General features: G+C 63.8%; 3 protein-coding genes and 1 non-coding gene across 17 annotated transcripts; 3 read left to right on the top strand and 1 right to left on the bottom strand.

Moving 5' to 3' along the window:
• Positions 1 to 72: 72 nt before the first annotated feature.
• Positions 73 to 1,083, top strand: LOC129016034 (delta-like protein 3; the record flags this gene model as incomplete). The annotated part of the gene is given in 3 exon segments (XM_063655122.1): positions 73 to 357; positions 360 to 699; positions 1,052 to 1,083. Coding segments are annotated over 3 exon segments (657 nt in total), but the record flags the coding sequence as incomplete, so codon positions are not given.
• Positions 1,084 to 7,103: 6,020 nt separating this feature from the next.
• On the top strand, positions 7,104 to 9,674 carry METTL26 (methyltransferase like 26). 14 transcript variants are annotated; one of them, XM_054455285.2, is made up of 6 exons: positions 7,104 to 8,081; positions 8,397 to 8,559; positions 8,764 to 8,823; positions 9,148 to 9,215; positions 9,307 to 9,385; positions 9,460 to 9,674. In XM_054455285.2, the coding sequence occupies exons 1-6, from the start codon at positions 7,885 to 7,887 to the stop codon at positions 9,505 to 9,507; spliced, it is 615 nt and encodes a 204-aa protein (XP_054311260.1). In that variant the 5' UTR covers positions 7,104 to 7,884; the 3' UTR covers positions 9,508 to 9,674. The 14 variants fall into 14 exon arrangements, with proteins under 14 accessions (XP_054311260.1, XP_063510823.1, XP_054311261.1 ...); XM_063654753.1 differs by having other exon boundaries at positions 7,118 to 8,081; positions 8,397 to 8,653; positions 9,042 to 9,215; XM_054455282.2 differs by having other exon boundaries at positions 7,732 to 8,081; positions 8,397 to 8,653; positions 9,093 to 9,215.
• TRNAG-CCC (transfer RNA glycine (anticodon CCC)) lies at positions 7,369 to 7,439 on the top strand. Its single transcript has one exon. It is a non-coding gene; the product is annotated as a tRNA-Gly (tRNA).
• Positions 9,675 to 9,987: 313 nt separating the features above from the next.
• On the bottom strand, positions 9,988 to 15,954 carry WFIKKN1 (WAP, follistatin/kazal, immunoglobulin, kunitz and netrin domain containing 1). The gene is made up of 2 exons (XM_054455276.1): positions 13,961 to 15,954; positions 9,988 to 11,524 (listed from the first exon to the last, which is right to left on the bottom strand). The coding sequence occupies exons 1-2, from the start codon at positions 14,129 to 14,131 to the stop codon at positions 10,049 to 10,051; spliced, it is 1,647 nt and encodes a 548-aa protein (XP_054311251.1). The 5' UTR covers positions 14,132 to 15,954; the 3' UTR covers positions 9,988 to 10,048.
• Positions 15,955 to 16,074: the final 120 nt, after the last annotated feature.

Here is a 16,074-nt window from a genome sequence, read left to right as displayed (position 1 = left end):
GGCGGCCGGAGGCCAAGGCGGACGAGGCGCCCTGTTGCCCGGGAAGGCCGTTGCTGCCTGGAGGCTAGGTGAGTCTCGGGGCACCGCACTCAGACTGCTGGCGGCGAGGACCCAAGGGCCCTGCGGGGTCAGCGGCGATGTGCGAGCAGGGTCCTCGGAGCCCCAGGGCCCACCTTTGACAGGCGCTGGAGGAGAACCTGTGCTGGGGGTCCCTGTGCTGGGGGCATCTCTGTGCTGGAGGTCTCTGTGCTGGGGGGATCCCTGTACTGGGGGGGTCCCTGTGCCTGGCTGGGGGGCTCTGTGCTGCGGGCCCTGTGCTGGGGGCATCCCTGTGCTGGGGGGCCCTGTGCTGGGGGGATCCCTGTGCTGGGGGATCCCTGTGCTGGAGGTCTCTGTGCTGGGGGGATCCCTGTACTGGGGGGTCCCTGTGCTGGGGGCATCCCTGTGCTGCGGGCCCTGTGCTGGGGGCATCCCTGTGCGGGGGCATCCCTGTGCTGGGGGCCCTGTGCTGGGGGGATCCCTGTGCTGGGGGGCCCTGTGCTGGGGGGGCTCTGTGCTGGAGAGATCCCTGTGCTGGGGGGCCCTGTGCTGGGGGGGGGCCCTGTGCTGGGGAGATCCCTGTGCTGGGGGGCTATTCTGTGCTGTGGGTCTCTGTACTGGGGGCTCTGTGCTACGGGGGGTATCTGCGCTGGGGGCTCTGTACTGAGGGACTCTGTGCTGGGGGCGTCTGTGCTGGGCTCCTCTGTGCAGAGGCTGGAGGCAAGGATTTACCACTCATACTTGGGGAGCCTCAGCCAAGGTGCCTGCGGAGGCCTGGGCCAGTGTGAAGGGTCACCCTTGGCTTGGGTCTTGGGACTGGGTCTAAGAAGAGAAAAAGGGGCTCATCCCCCAGACTTGGGTAGAGACATGATGCCCTGGGAGTCTCCCTTCCACCCCAGGAGTCAGAACCCTGGCTGCACTCTGCCCCACGTCCTGGCCCCCAGGCTGAGGTGCACCCAGAGGCCCGACGTGTGCCTCTTTGGCCCTTGGGGCTCCTGTACCTGCCCCACAGATGTGAGAGTGTGGCAGGCCAGGTCTCACTAACGCAGGCCTCCATAACAATTATTTCAGTGCAGAGTGGTTAGTTAAATATTAAAAGCTTAAAAAGCTGTCCAGGAGCGGTGTCTTATACCTGTAATCCCAGCACTTTGGGAGGCCCAGGCAGGTGGATCACCTAAGGTCAGGAGTTCGAGACCAGCCTCGCCAATTTAGTGAAACCCCATTTCTACTAAAAATACAAAAAAAAAAAAAAATTAGCCGGGCGGGGTGGCAGGCACCTATAATCCCAGCTACTCGGGAGGCTGAGACAGGAGAATCACTTGAACCCAGGAGGCGGAGGTTGCAGTGAGCTGAGATCACATCACTGCACTCCAGCCTGGGTGACAGAGCAAGACTCTAAAGAAGAAAAGCCAATGCCCTTCTTCAAAGGCTGGAATGTAACACAAGCCCACCAAGAGTTGTGCCCAGGCCTCTCTTGGGCCTTGAAGCGCGACAAGATAACGAAGGAATTCTTAATAGGACCCGTTTAGGATTAAACAAGTTTATTGCAGGTCTGAAGAAACTCTCCAGGCCTCCAGAGACAAGTTTACTGGGAGCCCGAAGGAACTCCCCAAACCTTCATGATTTAGCAGGAAACAAGATTAAGTCAGTTTACTGAGGCTCCAGAGGAAGGTCTTCAGGACTCAGACCTTAATTATAGATTAAAAGAAGTTAATCACTTGGCCGGGCGCGGTGGCTCACGCCTGTAATCCCAGCATTTTGGGAGGCCGAGGTGGGCGGATCACGAGGTCAGGAAATCAAGACCATCCTGGCTAACACGGTGAAACCCCGTCTCTACTAAAAATAGTGAGCCGAGATAGTGCCACTGCACTCCAGCCTGGGCGACAGAGCAAGACTCCATCTCAAAAAAAAAAAAAAAAGAAAAAAAGTTAATCACTTATGTCTTTAGCGGAATGCACACTTACCCACAGACATCCAGGTTGGAAGGTACATGACCTCTGGAAAACTTTGTAATTTGACTCGGTCTGGTGATAATTTCCAGGCCTTCTCCCTGTAACCGGTTGCAGAAATAAAAACCCTCTTCCTCCCCAGTTCATCTGCATCTTGTTACTGGGCCACGAGAAATAGCAGCCCGACTCTCAGTTTGGTCCAGGAACAAGAGGAGACTGCCTGTGCCAGCATCAGGGCCTGGGGTGTCCAGTGGCCCCCACATTCTCCGAGGAGAGGTCAGGGATGCTGTGGCTGAAAACGGAGCTGTGGCGGGTGGGCGGCAGGGCCCAGAGTCTTCCTGTCTACATTTCTAGGCAAGCAACATGCACCACATGGAGGGGTGAGGGGAGGCTCTTGGTGGTGGGGGGCCAGCCCGAGGAGCCCCCACCCCATGCACTGGCCCTGTTTCTCCTCCCTTCTGGGAGCTCCAGGCTTACTGGGAGGCCCTCAGGGAAGCTTCTGACCCAGGTGTCTCTTGGCCCTGCACCCGTCCTCAGCACGGCTGAAGAGCTGAAGGAAAGAGGTTTCCATCCCCAGCTGCCTTCTCTGCAGGGTTGGGCCAGGCCTGTGGCCCTGAGAGGGCAGAGGAGATGGCAAGCCACATCCAGGGAGGCCAAGCCTGAGATATCCCCTAGGAAGGACTCCTCACGGACTCTTTTCTGCCTCCCGCCCCCACCCCTGCCCCCACCTTCCCCACTCCCCCACTTCCCCTCCCCCCACCAGCATCGGGCAGCGTGTCCTTTAAGGAAGGCCAATGTGATCTCCGTCATCTGTGCAGCCTGCGTCCTGCCCCGGCTTCTCCCAGTGGCCTTCAGCACAATCACTCATATAGGCCAGGGAGGCAGGACAGGGTGCTGGGGGGCCTGTGGCCTGAGGGCATATGCTCCTGCGGAAGACCTGGCAGCAAGGACCAGCTGAGTTAGAGTGCGGGCGGTGCTGGGGAGGGAAGCCCCATGTGGGGAAGGGCATAACCCCAGTTCACACAGGCTCCCGAAGGTGGCCCCCCACCCTTGGGGCCCACTGCAGGCGGCAACGACAAGCTGGACTGGCCCAGAGCCCAGCAGCGCTAGCGTTTGCTTCAGCCACTGGTGGTCAAGCCACGAGGCCCAAACATCCAGCCCCAACAATAGGCCATATCTGAGGTCAAAGCTTGGGTCCAGCAGCCCTCATAAGGGCTCCCTGGGAGGAGCAGTGGCAAAAACAGACAGGGGGCGGGGGAGAGCCCAGGGGTCCTCAGGGCAGCAGGGAGCCGGGGGAGCTGAGGAAGCGGGAAGGCCAGATTGTGAGGGCCAGCAGCTGACATCCCTGGCACCCGCCAGGGGTAGGCTGGTCTGCCCCAGAGGGGCCTTCCCGGCCCCACTTGGCCTGAGGACAGCTGGCAGGGCTCCCACGCTTAGAGTGGCATCCATGGGGCCTGGGCAGGGACCCAAGAGGTTGGACGTGCCCCCAGCTCAGCTGCAGGGGCCTGGGGCCAGTTCGAGTTGGGCAGGAGCCCTCACCGGCCCGGCACAGGCTGTGGCTCCTGGTGAGGTCAGCGTCTCCTGCCTGCCTTCCCCTGGACAGACACTGTCTTCGCTTGTGAAGCCCCCACAGAGGCCACATTTTTGGTGGCAGGGGAGGGGGACAGGGCCTGGAGCAGGACAGCTGGATGGAAGGGGCCTCCCCCAGCATGCAGGGTCCTCACAGACCCCAATCATCCTAATAAAAAAGTGCTTTCTTCCTCTTGAAAAAGGCTCTAGTTATGATACTAAGATTTTATGTAAAAAGTGAACAAAGCTCAGGTTTTCAGTCATCCTCAGTCGGTTTTCCAGATCTAAAACCCATGCCCTGACCCACCCAGACTTGAAGACAGGTTCCTTCAAGGTTCTGGCTCAGGTTCTGCCGATGGAGGAGGCAACCACTGGCCCCCCAAGAAAGGGATCTGGCTGGAGTCTGCCACTCAGTTTCTTCAGAACTATTCAGCCTGTCCCCAGATCCAATGGTGGCCCCCCAAAAATACATCCACCTGGAACTTCAGAATGCAACCTTATTTGGAATAAACTTTTGCAAATATAATCAAAGCAAGGATTTTGAGATGAAATCATCTGGGGCCAGTAGTCGTGGCTCACGCCTGTCAACCCAGCACTTTGGGAGGCCGAGGTGGGCGGATCACCTGAGGTCAGGAGTTCGAGACCAGCCTGGCCAACACGGCGAAACCCAGTCTCTACTAAAAATACAAAAATTAGCCGGGAGTGGTGGCGGGCACCTGTAATCTCAGCTACTCAGGAGGCTGCAGCAGGAGAATTGCTTGAACCCGGGAGGCAGAGGTTGCAGTGAGCCGAGATCGTGCCACTGCATTCCAGCCTGGGCAACAGAGCGAGACTCTGTCTTAAAAAAAAAAAAAAAAAAAAAAAAGCCGGGTGCAATGGTTCACACCTGTAATCCCAGCACTTTGGGAGGCCGAGGCGGGCGGATCACAAGGTCAGGAGATCGAGACCATCCTGGCTAACACGGTGAAACCCCGTCTCTACTAAAAATACAAAAAAATTAGCCGGGCGTAGTGGCAGGCGCCTGTAGTCCCAGCTACTCGGGAGGCTGAGGCAGGAGAATGGCGTGAACCCGGGAGGCGGAGCTTGCAGTGAGCCGAGATCGCACCACTGCACTCCAGCCTGGGTGACAGAGCAAGACTCCATCTCAAAAAAAAAAAAAAAAAAATCATCTGGGATGAGGGTGGGCCCTAAATCCAATCACAGGTGCCCTTGCAAGACAAAGGAGAGGGAGATTTGGGCACAGACACAAGGAAGAGAAGGCTGCGTGAGGACTGGAAGATTGGACTGACGTGGTCACGAGCCCAGGATCACCTGGGGCCACCAGACACTGGAAGAGGCAGGAAGGACTTTCCTGCAGGGCCTTTGGAGGGAGCTGACACCTGTGTCTTGAGCTTCTCGTCTCCAGACTGTGAGAAAATACATTTGTTTTAAGCCACCAAGCTCTGGGGTAATTTCCTACAGCAACCACCGAAACTCAGACACCAAGGAAAGTAGTGGTGGGTGTGGGGATGGAAGGGGGCTGCAGAGGGCTTAGGAAGGACGCTCAGGACCCCAGGGTGGGGTCCAGAGCATGGAGCACGTGGCACTGGACCCCAGGAGAGGAGCTGGACCCTGCTGCTGGGCCTGAATGCCATGGGCCTGGACTCCCAGGATGGCCCTCTGGGAGTGTGAGGATGGGTGCACGTGGGGCTGAGCCCTGCAGGCCCTCTGTGGCGGAGGAGGCTGAGGAGCTAAGGCTCAACAGGAATTGCCCCTCCTTAGGCATCCCCGAATACCTCCTGTAAGCCAGACCCCAAGACGGATGGGGCAGGCAGGCTCCTGGAGGGGGAGGCGCAGCGAGGGGTCCCATCCTTCCCAGCAGGATGTGTCCAGGGACTGGGCATGAGCGTCAAGGCCAAGGCCAGCAGGTGCTGCTGTATGGGCATGACCGGGACTCCGTGTCCCTCCCAGCATGGAATCCAGGACACGGGGGCACTCGGGGCAGTGGTATTTTATCATGTAGATAAACACGCACTGGGAAGGGTGGCCTGTGTCACAGTCCTTTCCACCCGGTGAAAGGTAGGTTCTTCAAGAGGGGTTTTGGGGGGCCAAATTCAGTCTCAGGAGAGGCTGAGCTTCTACAGCTTTGACCCCAGCTACCTAAGGGGGGACACCACCAGGAGGGCAGGGGCTCGGGGACCCTTCCAGGGCTCCATGTTTGGCATCCCGTGGGGGTCCCAGACCCCTGCCAGCCACTGACACGCATCCACAACATCCCAGAGAGTGTGTGCTCACATGTGGCCATTGCAGCAAATGCCTCCGCTCAGACACATCCAGTCCGGCTGCTGCCCTCCCAGGCTCTGAGCTCAGGGGGTGCCGAGAGCAGGTGGGGCCTACCCAGCATGCATCCCCAAGTCATGAGCGTGCAGGCAAGCACCAGCCTGAGGTCAGGCAACATTAAACCTGCCATGCGCTGGGCACTGTGGACAGCTCCTGAACGCAGCTCCATTCAAGGGGGGAAGCAGGGAGGCCCAGAGAGACTGATCTCGGGCTCCTCTTTCCTGTGCCTAGGGAAGCCCAGGTGAAATCTGGGTGAGGAGAGGTGCCTGGGCCCCAGGAGATCCCCTGGTCATCATAGGTCCCTCCTCCTGGGGCTCTCCTCGAGGTGGGGGTTGGGGGCAGGGTGCGCGTTGAAGGAGGCGCAGGGAAAGTGCTCAGCCCACGGAAGGAGAGATGGAGGCGGCCGGTCAGGCGAGGAAAGCGTGGGCTTGAGCCGGAGAGCCTGCTGCAGGGTCTGGCCAGTCACCACCACGGCGGACGCCAACATCTCCTGGCAGGGCTGTCCCTGACCCCTGACTCCCTGAGCCCGCCATGGCCCGCGTTCCCAGTCCCAGACTGGCAGACTGTAAGCCACTCTCCTGCCCTGAGCCACGTGACTGGCCCTCCCTGGTTTACCCCTTCCAACGTCCTCGCCCTAGCCAGAGCGATATGGGGTTCCCATTGGTGAAAAACGGTCCAGCAGAGGCGCTAAGCCAGTCCTGACTGCAGAGCTAGGCGCTCGGCACTTTCTGGAGCAGAGCCCGGCTCTGAGGCTGGGACCCCAACCCTCGGGCGCACACAAATCGTGGCCTGTGACTTGATTTCGGGGGTCACCAACCGACCCCTCACACTATCCGTGGGCTCCGAGCTGGTGCTGTTACCCTAGTGTCACAGAGAAACCCTGGGGCATTATTGGGGCATTATTCGTGCCCCTCCCGCAGACCGCCCAGTTCCTGCAGGCTGGGACCGCCCGCCCCGCCCTCTGCCACGCCTGCCGCCCCTGCCACCCCTGCCGCCCCTGCTGCAACCCCGCTCTGGCCCCGCCCCAACTCGCCCGTCCACGCTCATGTCCCGCCCCTCCCCTAGCCCCGCCTCATCTCTCGGACCCGCCCCGATATGGCCCCGCCCCTCCGGCAACCCCGCCCTAAACTCGTCCCAAAAGGGGGCCCCAGCCCAGCCCCGCCCTCTCCCCAGCCCCGCCCTCTCCCCAACCCCGCCCCCTCCCCAGCCCCGCCCCGACAGGGTCCCGCCCCCATCGGCTCACAAAGGCCAACGGTTTCCACGGCTCAGGCCCGAATCGAGACTGTTCTCCAGCCCGCGTCCTTCACGCCCGCTCCTTCCCCTCCGGCACTGGGGGGCACCGCGAGACTCTTACCGTCGCGGCCCCGCCAGCTGGGTCCTCCCATGCAGTCGCCGGCTCCCTTGCGCTGAGCCCGGCGCCAGTCGTGGCGCATGCGCAGAGGACTCGCCGCGTCACAGTCTCTTGACTTCACGGCGGCAACGACTTCTAACAGCGCCGCTGGTGTAGTGGTATCATGCAAGATTCCCATTCTTGCGACCCGGGTTCGATTCCCGGGCGGCGCAGCTGACTTTTTTACCCATTTGAACAACGAACTCCCGCTAATGCCAGAAATTTTAAAGGAGAGAAAACCAGAAACCAAGGGAAGGCGCCCAGTCTGGTGCAGCGCTGACACACATTTCGGAGAGTGACACAGGTGCCCTGAAAACCCTGGACGGCCATGGGCGACAGGGTGCCTGAGCTGAGGCGCCTGTAAACCAGCAAGCCAAGCTCGCCGTTCAGTCCCCTGCCCGGGGCCGCCACCCACCGCTGAGCCGCTCCCCACCGTGCCTCTGGCGGCTGCGGGTCCTTTAACGGGAGGCGCGCGTACTCCTGGGAATTGTAGTTTATCAGCTCCCGACGCGCCCCGCGGCATCTGGACTACAGCTCCCGACGTGCCCCGCGGGATGCCGGCCACCGCCCCCGACGCGACCCGCGCCGGTTCTGCGGCGGGGAGTTGTTGCGGCCGCGATGCTGGTGGCGGCGGCCGCGGAGCGGAACAAGGATCCCATCCTGCACGTGCTGCGGCAGTACCTGGACCCGGCCCAGCGCGGCGTCCGCGTACTCGAGGTGGCCTCGGGCTCCGGCCAGCACGTGGCGCACTTCGCGCGGGCCTTCCCCCTGGCCGAGTGGCAGCCGTCGGACGTGGACCAGCGCTGCCTGGACAGGTGCGGCCCCCGGGGCGGCCACTCCGGTGCGGCGATCCGGGGCCTCAAGAGCCCACGCCCCGCAGCCCCGGAGGAAAAGGATGCGGCTTGGGCTCTGAGGGTGCGGGGTGGGAGCCTGGGAGTGCCCCCGGGGCAGGCCCTAGCTGTGCGGCCCCCGCGGCTGCGGAAGTGGGTGGGCCTAGGGGTCCCCCTTCCCAGCCGCTTTGGCCTCCGCTCCTCAACGTGCCCCCCAGCCTCCCCTAAGAAAGTCTGTGGGGGTGTCGGAAAGGCGGGTGCGCAGGACTCGGCCCCCACCCAAGCGTTCCCCTCCTGCAGCATCGCGGCCACCACGCAAGCCCAGGGGCTGACCAACGTGAAGGCCCCGCTGCACCTGGACGTGACGTGGGGCTGGGAGCACTGGGGCGGGATCCTGCCGCAGTCGCTGGACCTGTTGCTCTGCATCAACATGGCCCATGTCAGCCCCCTGCGCTGCACGGAGGTCTGTGGGGAGCCCAGCAAGGGTGTCTGCCGTGGCACTCCTCACCCTGCATGGGGGCAGCCGGGATGCCAGATATGCCCCCATCACAGTTGGGGTGAGGGTCTCCAGCCTCCCCCATCACAGTCGGGGTGAGGGTCTCCAGCCTCAGGGCCTGGCTTCTGTTGGGGGCAGCACCTCACTGCCGTCCTGTTCCCTACTCCCCAGGGGCTCTTCAGAGCAGCAGGATGCCTGCTCAAACCCAGGGCCCTGCTCATCACCTACGGGGTGAGTGGGCCTGTCCATGGCGGGCCTCCCGCTCCCAGTCCTAGCTGCTCTCTCCTGCCCTACTGAGAGTCCTCCCTCCTGGGCTCCCTGCCCCCCGCCCAGCCACCAGCACGGCCTCCCCTCCACTTCCACTCTGTACCCCTCCCTGGGTCACCTGCCAGCCTCCCTAACCCCCTTGCCCACCAGCCTGGCCTTGGCTGACTCCCTCTTGGGGACAGGGAGGGGGTGCCCTTTCATTCTCCGAACCCCAGCCTGCGAGTCTGTCCCAGGCTCTCTGGGAAATACCCGACCTTGGTCCAGTGGGCTGTGTCCCCATGCCCACAGCCCTATGCCATCAATGGGAAGATCTCCCCCCAGAGCAACGTGGACTTTGACCTGATGCTCAGATGCAGGTCAGAGCTAGTGGCGGGGGGTCTGGCTCAGGTGGCAGGTGGCTTGGGTGGCACCCCCCAGGCTATGACTCTATCTCCCCACCCTCTGCAGGAACCCAGAATGGGGGCTTCGGGACACAGCCCTCCTGGAGGACCTGGGAAAGGCCAGTGGCCTGCTCCTGGAGAGGATGGTAGGTGGGGGAGCGGGGGCCCAGGCAACCTCTCTAGGGGTTGAGGGCCATCCTCCAGCAAAGCGTTTCTCCAGGTGGACATGCCAGCCAACAACAAATGCCTGATCTTCCGGAAAAACTAAGCCCCTTCTTCACCCCCCGCACACCTGCATTCCTGCCGGAGGCTCTGTGAGGCACGAACCCTGCCTCCCTAGGCCGGACCTTGTGGAAGACAGCCCCACCCAGTCTGTGCTCTCAGCCTGTGGCCCAAGGATGCAGCCTGCTCAGAATAAAGCATGTCCTGCTGCCAGCTTGCTGGTGTCCGCCCCGCCTCCTCCTAGGAGCACCTTGTGAGGGTGGGTGGGAGGCGGAGTCTCCTGTGGGGTCAAGGGCTTGGGACGTCCTGATCCTTGCTGCTGGAGCTCAGGCAGTGGGATTGGGGACGAGACAGCTGCTGAGGCAGGATGGAGCTGGTTGGGGATGCAGGGGCAGACAGGCACTCCCTGGTGACCTTGTACCAAAGCCCAAGCCCCAGTGGGTGGCAAGGCCCCAGTGGAAACTGGCTGGGGATGGGGCACCTGGAAGGATGAGGGTCGCCCGACCAGCAGCAGCAAGCCAGGAGGTCTGGGACACAAGGAGTGCGTTTATTCACCAGGACGGGGTGGCGCAGGCCCCTTGCAGGGGCTAGTCCTGGAAGCGGTTGAGCAGCTCGCAGGCCTGCTTCTCCAGCAGCTCCAAGATCTTCTTGACACGCTTCTCGCTGGCGGCCCGGACGTAGCTGCCGGCGTCCAGCATGGCGACGCCATCGCGTACCTCACCCATGATGACCAGCGGCCCATCGCCCGCCGTCATGTTTGGGCAGGGGCAGGCCCAGTCCATGCCACTCAGCGTCACCTCCAGGTACTTGGTGCCCAAGAACTTGAGGCCCATCTTGTCATCCTTGAGCACATCCTCGAGCGCCACGCGGGCGATGCCTCCGGCGGCCTCGGGCTCCTCCAGCACCTCCGTGAGCCGCCCCACGATGGCGAAGTCGCTGCGGCACAGGCTCAGCGCCAGCTTGCTCCGGAGGCGGCAGGTGCGGCAGGGCGGTGTGCGCGGCACGGGGCAGGCATCCTCGCAGCTCTCGCGGCTGTGGAAGTTGTTGCCGTTGCCCTCGCAGCCACCGTACACAAAGGGATGGCACTGCTGCAGCAGCGGGCTGTAGGCCCAGCGCGGCTCCCAGCCCTGGCAGGGGCCCTGCACGGCAGGCAGCACGCAGGCGTCGCCGGGGCCGCGGGCACAGGCCTGCTGGCACGCTTCGTAGGTCTCAAAGCCCCGGGCCGCCCCATCGCAGCCACGGGCCGGGAAGGTCATGCAGCCGCCCCGCTGCGGGTCAAAGTGCCAGAGGACAAGGTGTGGGGAAGTGGGGCCCGTGCAGGCCTGCACATCTGGCAGGCACTCCGCCGGGGCTGGGATGCTGGGGGCTCTGTCCCTGGCCAGCTCTCGCTGGACCACAGAGAGTGGGAAGTCAGCCCGCAGCAGGCCAGCGGCATTGCGCGCTGTGCAGGTGTACAGGCCGGCGTCTTCGGGCTGCGCGTTGTAGAGCACCAGCTGCCCGATGCTGGTGACCACCACGTTGCCATACATCTGATCAGGGCGCATGATCAGGTTCTCCCGCTGGTGACTCTGCTTCTCCCAGGTCACAGCAGGCGGCGGGCGGCCGCTGACGTCGCAGTGGAGGCTGGCCGTACCCCCCACCTGCACCGCCTGTGGGGAGGGGCTGCTGTACAGGGCAGGAGGCACGGGCGCGGCCCCAGGTGTGGGGCGGGCAGTGGTCTCCGGTGGCCCCGGGCTGCTGGGCGGCCAGCTGAGCACGTGTTTGCAGGGCACGATGTGGAGGTGCAGGCCCCGCAGGCAGGCCTCGGCATCCATGTAGCAGCGGTTGTAGTAGGTGAGGCCGTCCGAGGCGCAGGTGAAGCTGGGCTCCTTCTCACAGCGGTCACGGCAGCGGCACACGGGCTGCCCATCCCAGATGTCGCAGTCCGAGCCCTGCTGTGGGCACGCAAAGCCCTCGCAGGAGGCCGCTGTCGTGGGCACGGCTGGGCTGCCGGGGAAGCGTGCTGCCACGCAGCTCCGCAGTCCACACACGTTGATGCAGCACTTCTCAGCAGCCGCACAGTCCTGGGGATGGGGGACACTTAGGTGGGAGCCCCGATGCTCCCCCGCCCGGGGGCTCTGGCCTGGCCCCTGCATGGGGAGGCCCAGGTGGGGTAGCAGGGAGCCCCCCGCTCTATGGCTGCCTCCAGGGCTGCTTCCCCGGGGACTCAGTGTCCTTTCCATCCTGTGTGAGGAGCCACCGCACCAGAGGTGCCACCTGGCTTCACCTTCTGGAATCCTCACCCCCACAAGCAAGTTCCGTTATTCTTTATGTTGTACAGACAAGGAAACTGAGGCCCAAGAGGGCGTACAGTGCTCAGGGCCACCCAGCAGGTGGTGCAGGTCAGGACAAAGGCTGGACATGGGCTGCAGCACCCCCATCACCATCTGCACTGGTCCCGGATGGAAGGAGAGGGTGGGAGGAGAGGCAGTGACGGGGAGGGAGGAGAAGATTGAAGGAGAGGGTGGGAGGAGAGGCAGTGACGGGGAGGGAAGAGAAGATGGAAGGAGAGGGTGGGGGGAGAGGCAGTGACGGGGAGGGAGGAGAAGATGGAAGGAGAGGGTGGGGGGAGAGGCAGTGATGGGGAGGGGGGAGAAGATGGAAGGAGAGGGTGGGGGGAGAGGCAGTGATGGGGAGGGGGGAGAAGATGGAAGGAGAGGGTGGGGGGAGAGGCAGTGACGGGGAGGGAGGAGAAGATGGAAGGAGAGGGTGGGGGGAGAGGCAGTGACGGGGAGGGGGGAGAAGATGGAAGGAGGGTGGGGGGAGAGGCAGTGACGGGGACGGGGGAGAAGATGGAAGAAGAGGGTGGGGGGAAAGGCAGTGACGGGGAGGGAGGAGAAGATTGAAGGAGAGGGTAGGGGGAGAGGCAGTGATGGGGAGGGAGGAGAAGATTGAAGGAGAGGGTGGGGGGAGAGGCAGTGACGGGGAGGGGGGAGAAGATTGAAGGAGAGGGTGGGGGGAGAGGCAGTGACGGGGAGGGGGGAGAAGATTGAAGGAGAGGGTGGGGGGAGAGGCAGTGACGGGGAGGGGGGAGAAGATGGAAGGAGAGGGTGGGGGGAGAGGCAGTGATGGGGAGGGGGGAGAAGATGGAAGGAGAGGGTGGGGGGAGAGGGAGTGATGGGGAGGGGGGAGAAGATGGAAGGAGAGGGTGGGGGAGAAGATTGAAGGAGAGGGTGGGGGGAGAGGCAGTGACGGGGAGGGGGGAGAAGATGGAAGGAGAGGGTGGGGAGAGAGGCAGTGACGGGGAGGGGGGAGAAGATGGAAGGAGAGGGTGGGGGGAGAGGCAGTGACGGGGAGGGAGGAGAAGATGGAAGGAGAGGGTGGGGGGAGAGGCAGTGACGGGGAGGGGGAGAAGATGGAAGGAGAGGGTGGGGGAGAGGCAGTGATGGGGAGGGGGGAGAAGATGGAAGGAGAGGGTGGGGGGAGAGGCAGTGATGGGGAGGGAGGAGAAGATGGAAGGAGGGTGGGGGGAGAGGCAGTGACGGGGAGGGGGGAGAAGATGGAAGGAGAGGGTGGGGGAGAGGCAGTGACGGGGAAGGGGGAGAAGATGGAAGGAGGGTGGGGGGAGAGGCAGTGACGGGGAGGGGGGAGAAGATGGAAGGAGAGGGTGGGGGGAGAGGCAGTGACGGGGAAGGGGGAGAAGATGGAAGGAGAGGGTGGGGGGAGAGGCAGTGACGGGGAGGGGGGAGAAGATGGAAGGAGAGGGTGGGGGGAGAGGCAGTGACGGGGTGGGGGGAGAAGATGGAAGGAGAGGGTGGGGGGAGAGGCAGTGACGGGGAGGGGGGAGAAGATGGAAGGAGAGGGTGGGGGGAGAGGCAGTGACGGGGAGGGGGGAGAAGATGGAAGGAGGGTGGGGGGAGAGGCAGTGACGGGGAGGGGGGAGAAGATGGAAGGAGAGGGTGGGGGGAGAGGCAGTGACGGGGAGGGGGGAGAAGATGGAAGGAGGGTGGGGGGAGAGGCAGTGACGGGGAGGGGGGAGAAGATGGAAGGAGAGGGTGGGGGGAGAGGCAGTGACGGGGAGGGAGGAGAAGATGGAAGGAGGGTGGGGGGAGAGGCAGTGACGGGGAGGGGGGAGAAGATGGAAGGAGAGGGTGGGGGGAGAGGCAGTGACGGGGAGGGGGGAGAAGATGGAAGGAGGGTGGGGGGAGAGGCAGTGACGGGGAGGGGGGAGAAGATGGAAGGAGAGGGTGGGGGGAGAGGCAGTGACGGGGTGGGGGTGGTTGCTGAGGATGATGGTGCCCAGGATGGAGGCACAAGGGGAGCATGAAAGCTGGAGTTGGGAGGGCTCTTATTCTTAAGACAAATGAGGGCAACGATGGGGCTGTCTCTGGGCCCCTCAAGGGGCCCAGACCCAGACCCCCCAGAAGTCTGGGGAGCCCGGGCAGAAGGTGGCACCTCCAGCAGGATCTTGCCCAGGCTGGCTGCCCCAAGGCCCGGGACCCCGGCCCGACTGCACTTACCTGGTCCCCGCTACACTGGCGCTCACAGGTGCTCTGGGCGTCCACCCACAGGTTAGGGCTGAGCTGGTTGGGGCACACGCCCGGGTGGCTCCCCGGCCCTGGCAGCAAGCCGGCCCCCGAGGTCAGCCGGAGGAGGAGCAGGAGCGGCAGGAGTGGCCGTGGCGCGGGCATGAGGGCCGCCGAGCCAGGGGGCCGGGGGGTGTGGCCACCAGCCCCTCCTCGGGCTCCGCAGAGCCCAGCTTCCTGCAGGCATCCACCCTCCGGGCCTGTGGTCGGCACCCCCACCAGGACCCCGGGGGCTCCCTTTCGCCCCTGAGGCCGAAGCCTGCAGCAGATGCTTGTCCTGACGCCCCTGCTGGGTGGATAACGGGGTCTCCAAGTTCTCAGAGGCCGTCTGTGTGACGCTGGTTCCTCTCCAGCTTCAGCCTGGCCCCTCTGTCTGAACCGTGCGGGGGCTCCCAGGCCCTGGTCAGCGCAGGGCAGAGGGGAGGAGGTTGGGGAGGGGCCAGAGGCCCATGAGCACAGAGCCACTGGCCATGAGGGTCACCGGGGGTGGAGAAGGGCTGGCTCTGGCTGCAGAGGGGGAGGGGAGGGGACCCTGTAACCTGAACCCCTTCCTCCACCCCTGGGCTGAGATCAGTCTCCTTGACAACCCTCAGTAGGGTGGGGGCAGGGCCAGCAGATCCCAGCTTTTGTCCCTGACGCCCTCTGGACCCCAGGCTCCTGTGCCGTGGGGGTGGCGGGCACAGGCCCTCCCCGCAGAGCGTGGCTGACCACAGCCTGGGTCCCCCAGGCCGGGTCCAAGCTGACAACGGTCACGTGCGTCCGGGTCAGGCCAAGGGCTTCGCTCCGCTCCAAGGTTCCTTCCCCTCCGTGGCTGTTTTAGGGGCACAGGGGTCTGCAGGACGCCCAGCACGGCCCGGCCTCCTCTGCTCTGCTGCCCCTGTTGGAGTGGGGCCCAACCCGGCAGGACTGCATTCCCAGAGACCCCCATCCCTGAAATCAGGCTGCGGGCTTGGGGCTCGGGCCTGTCCCCAAGGCGGGGCAGGTGCAAAGAGGCCTGTGGCCGCCCACAAACATAAGAACAGCCCCAAACGCTGACGCCGGAGCCTCGGCCCACGCACCGCGCAGCCCTGGACGTGGCTCTGCATGGGATGGCACCACCCAAGGGAAGGCCACGTGCAAGGGCGTCTGTGGCTGAAAAGAGCAAGCGTCCCGGGGCACCAGAGCCTTGCCCTGCCCCAGCCCCCGTCGGCGGGGCACACATCCCCAGTCTGGCTCCTCTTCCTTGGGGAGGGCAGGGGGCTGGCCTGGCTGGCGCAGCAGGACAAAAGGCTGCCTGGAATCTGCTCTTCTAAACCCTCTGTGGCTCCAGAAGTCTGGGGCCTCAGGGAGTGGTTCTCTCTGACACCGGATGGGAGTGTCCCCCTGACCCTGTGACTGACCTCTGACCCAGGAAGCAGGGTAACAGGAGCCTGGTCTGGCGCCACAGTCCCTGCTCTACAAGGGGACTGGGGGTGGGCCCTGATAGCGTGGGGGTGGGGGTAGCTAGGCCAGATTGGGCTGGAGCTGCCAGGGAGGGGCTTAAGGCCCGGATGTGCCCACGAAACAGCACAGGGAGGCACCTGAGCCAGAGGCTGTGGTCCCTGTACCAACTGGAGTGCCCCGTTCCAGCTCAGCTGTGAGCTCCGGGGTGTTCACACACCCCTGGGCCAGGCATGGCAGGCACCCCAGATTGGCCAGTGTGCAGGCGGCTCTCTGCTGAGGGGGCCGACTGACTGGAGGGCCTGGCCCTCTGGGGTGCTGCTGCTGTTGGGGACAGTCCACCCCAGGCCATCTGCTGCCGGGGACCGTGAGCGAGGGCTCGGCACAGCCCAGCTGGGATTCCATCCACCAGGAAGAGGAGAATGGCTGTGACCAGACCCAGCTGCTCCAGCCCAGCTCCAGCCCTCACTTAGGCACACCCAGCCAACCGCGGCAGGTCGGCCCAGTCAGCGCGGGGGACAGCAGGCAAAAACAAAGGCCAGAGGTCAGTTTGCCGGGTACGAAGCAGCACTGGCCCCTGGCACGGGGCACCGCCACTGCCAGACCCACCCCACCACACACAACAAAAC

This window comes from Pongo pygmaeus, chromosome 18, assembly GCF_028885625.2.
Source record: "Pongo pygmaeus isolate AG05252 chromosome 18, NHGRI_mPonPyg2-v2.0_pri, whole genome shotgun sequence".
NCBI lineage: Eukaryota > Metazoa > Chordata > Mammalia > Primates > Hominidae > Pongo > Pongo pygmaeus.
This window is presented reverse-complemented; position numbering and strand designations above follow the sequence as displayed.

What these genes read in the sequence shown, in the direction of transcription:
- METTL26 (XM_063654753.1), top strand. Translation starts at nt 7,821, where the DNA reads ATGCCGGCCACCGCCCCCGACGCGACCCGCGCCGGTTCTGCGGCGGGG. An exon ending in GACCTGATGCTCAGATGCAG is followed by an intron (nt 9,216 to 9,306) that starts GTCAGAGCTAGT and finishes CACCCTCTGCAG; the next exon opens with GAACCCAGAATGGGGGCTTC. An exon ending in GCCTGCTCCTGGAGAGGATG is followed by an intron (nt 9,386 to 9,459) that starts GTAGGTGGGGGA and finishes GCGTTTCTCCAG; the next exon opens with GTGGACATGCCAGCCAACAA.
- WFIKKN1 (XM_054455276.1), bottom strand. Translation starts at nt 14,131, where the DNA reads ATGCCCGCGCCACGGCCACTCCTGCCGCTCCTGCTCCTCCTCCGGCTG. An exon ending in GCCAGTGTAGCGGGGACCAG is followed by an intron (nt 11,525 to 13,960) that starts GTAAGTGCAGTC and finishes CCCCATCCCCAG; the next exon opens with GACTGTGCGGCTGCTGAGAA.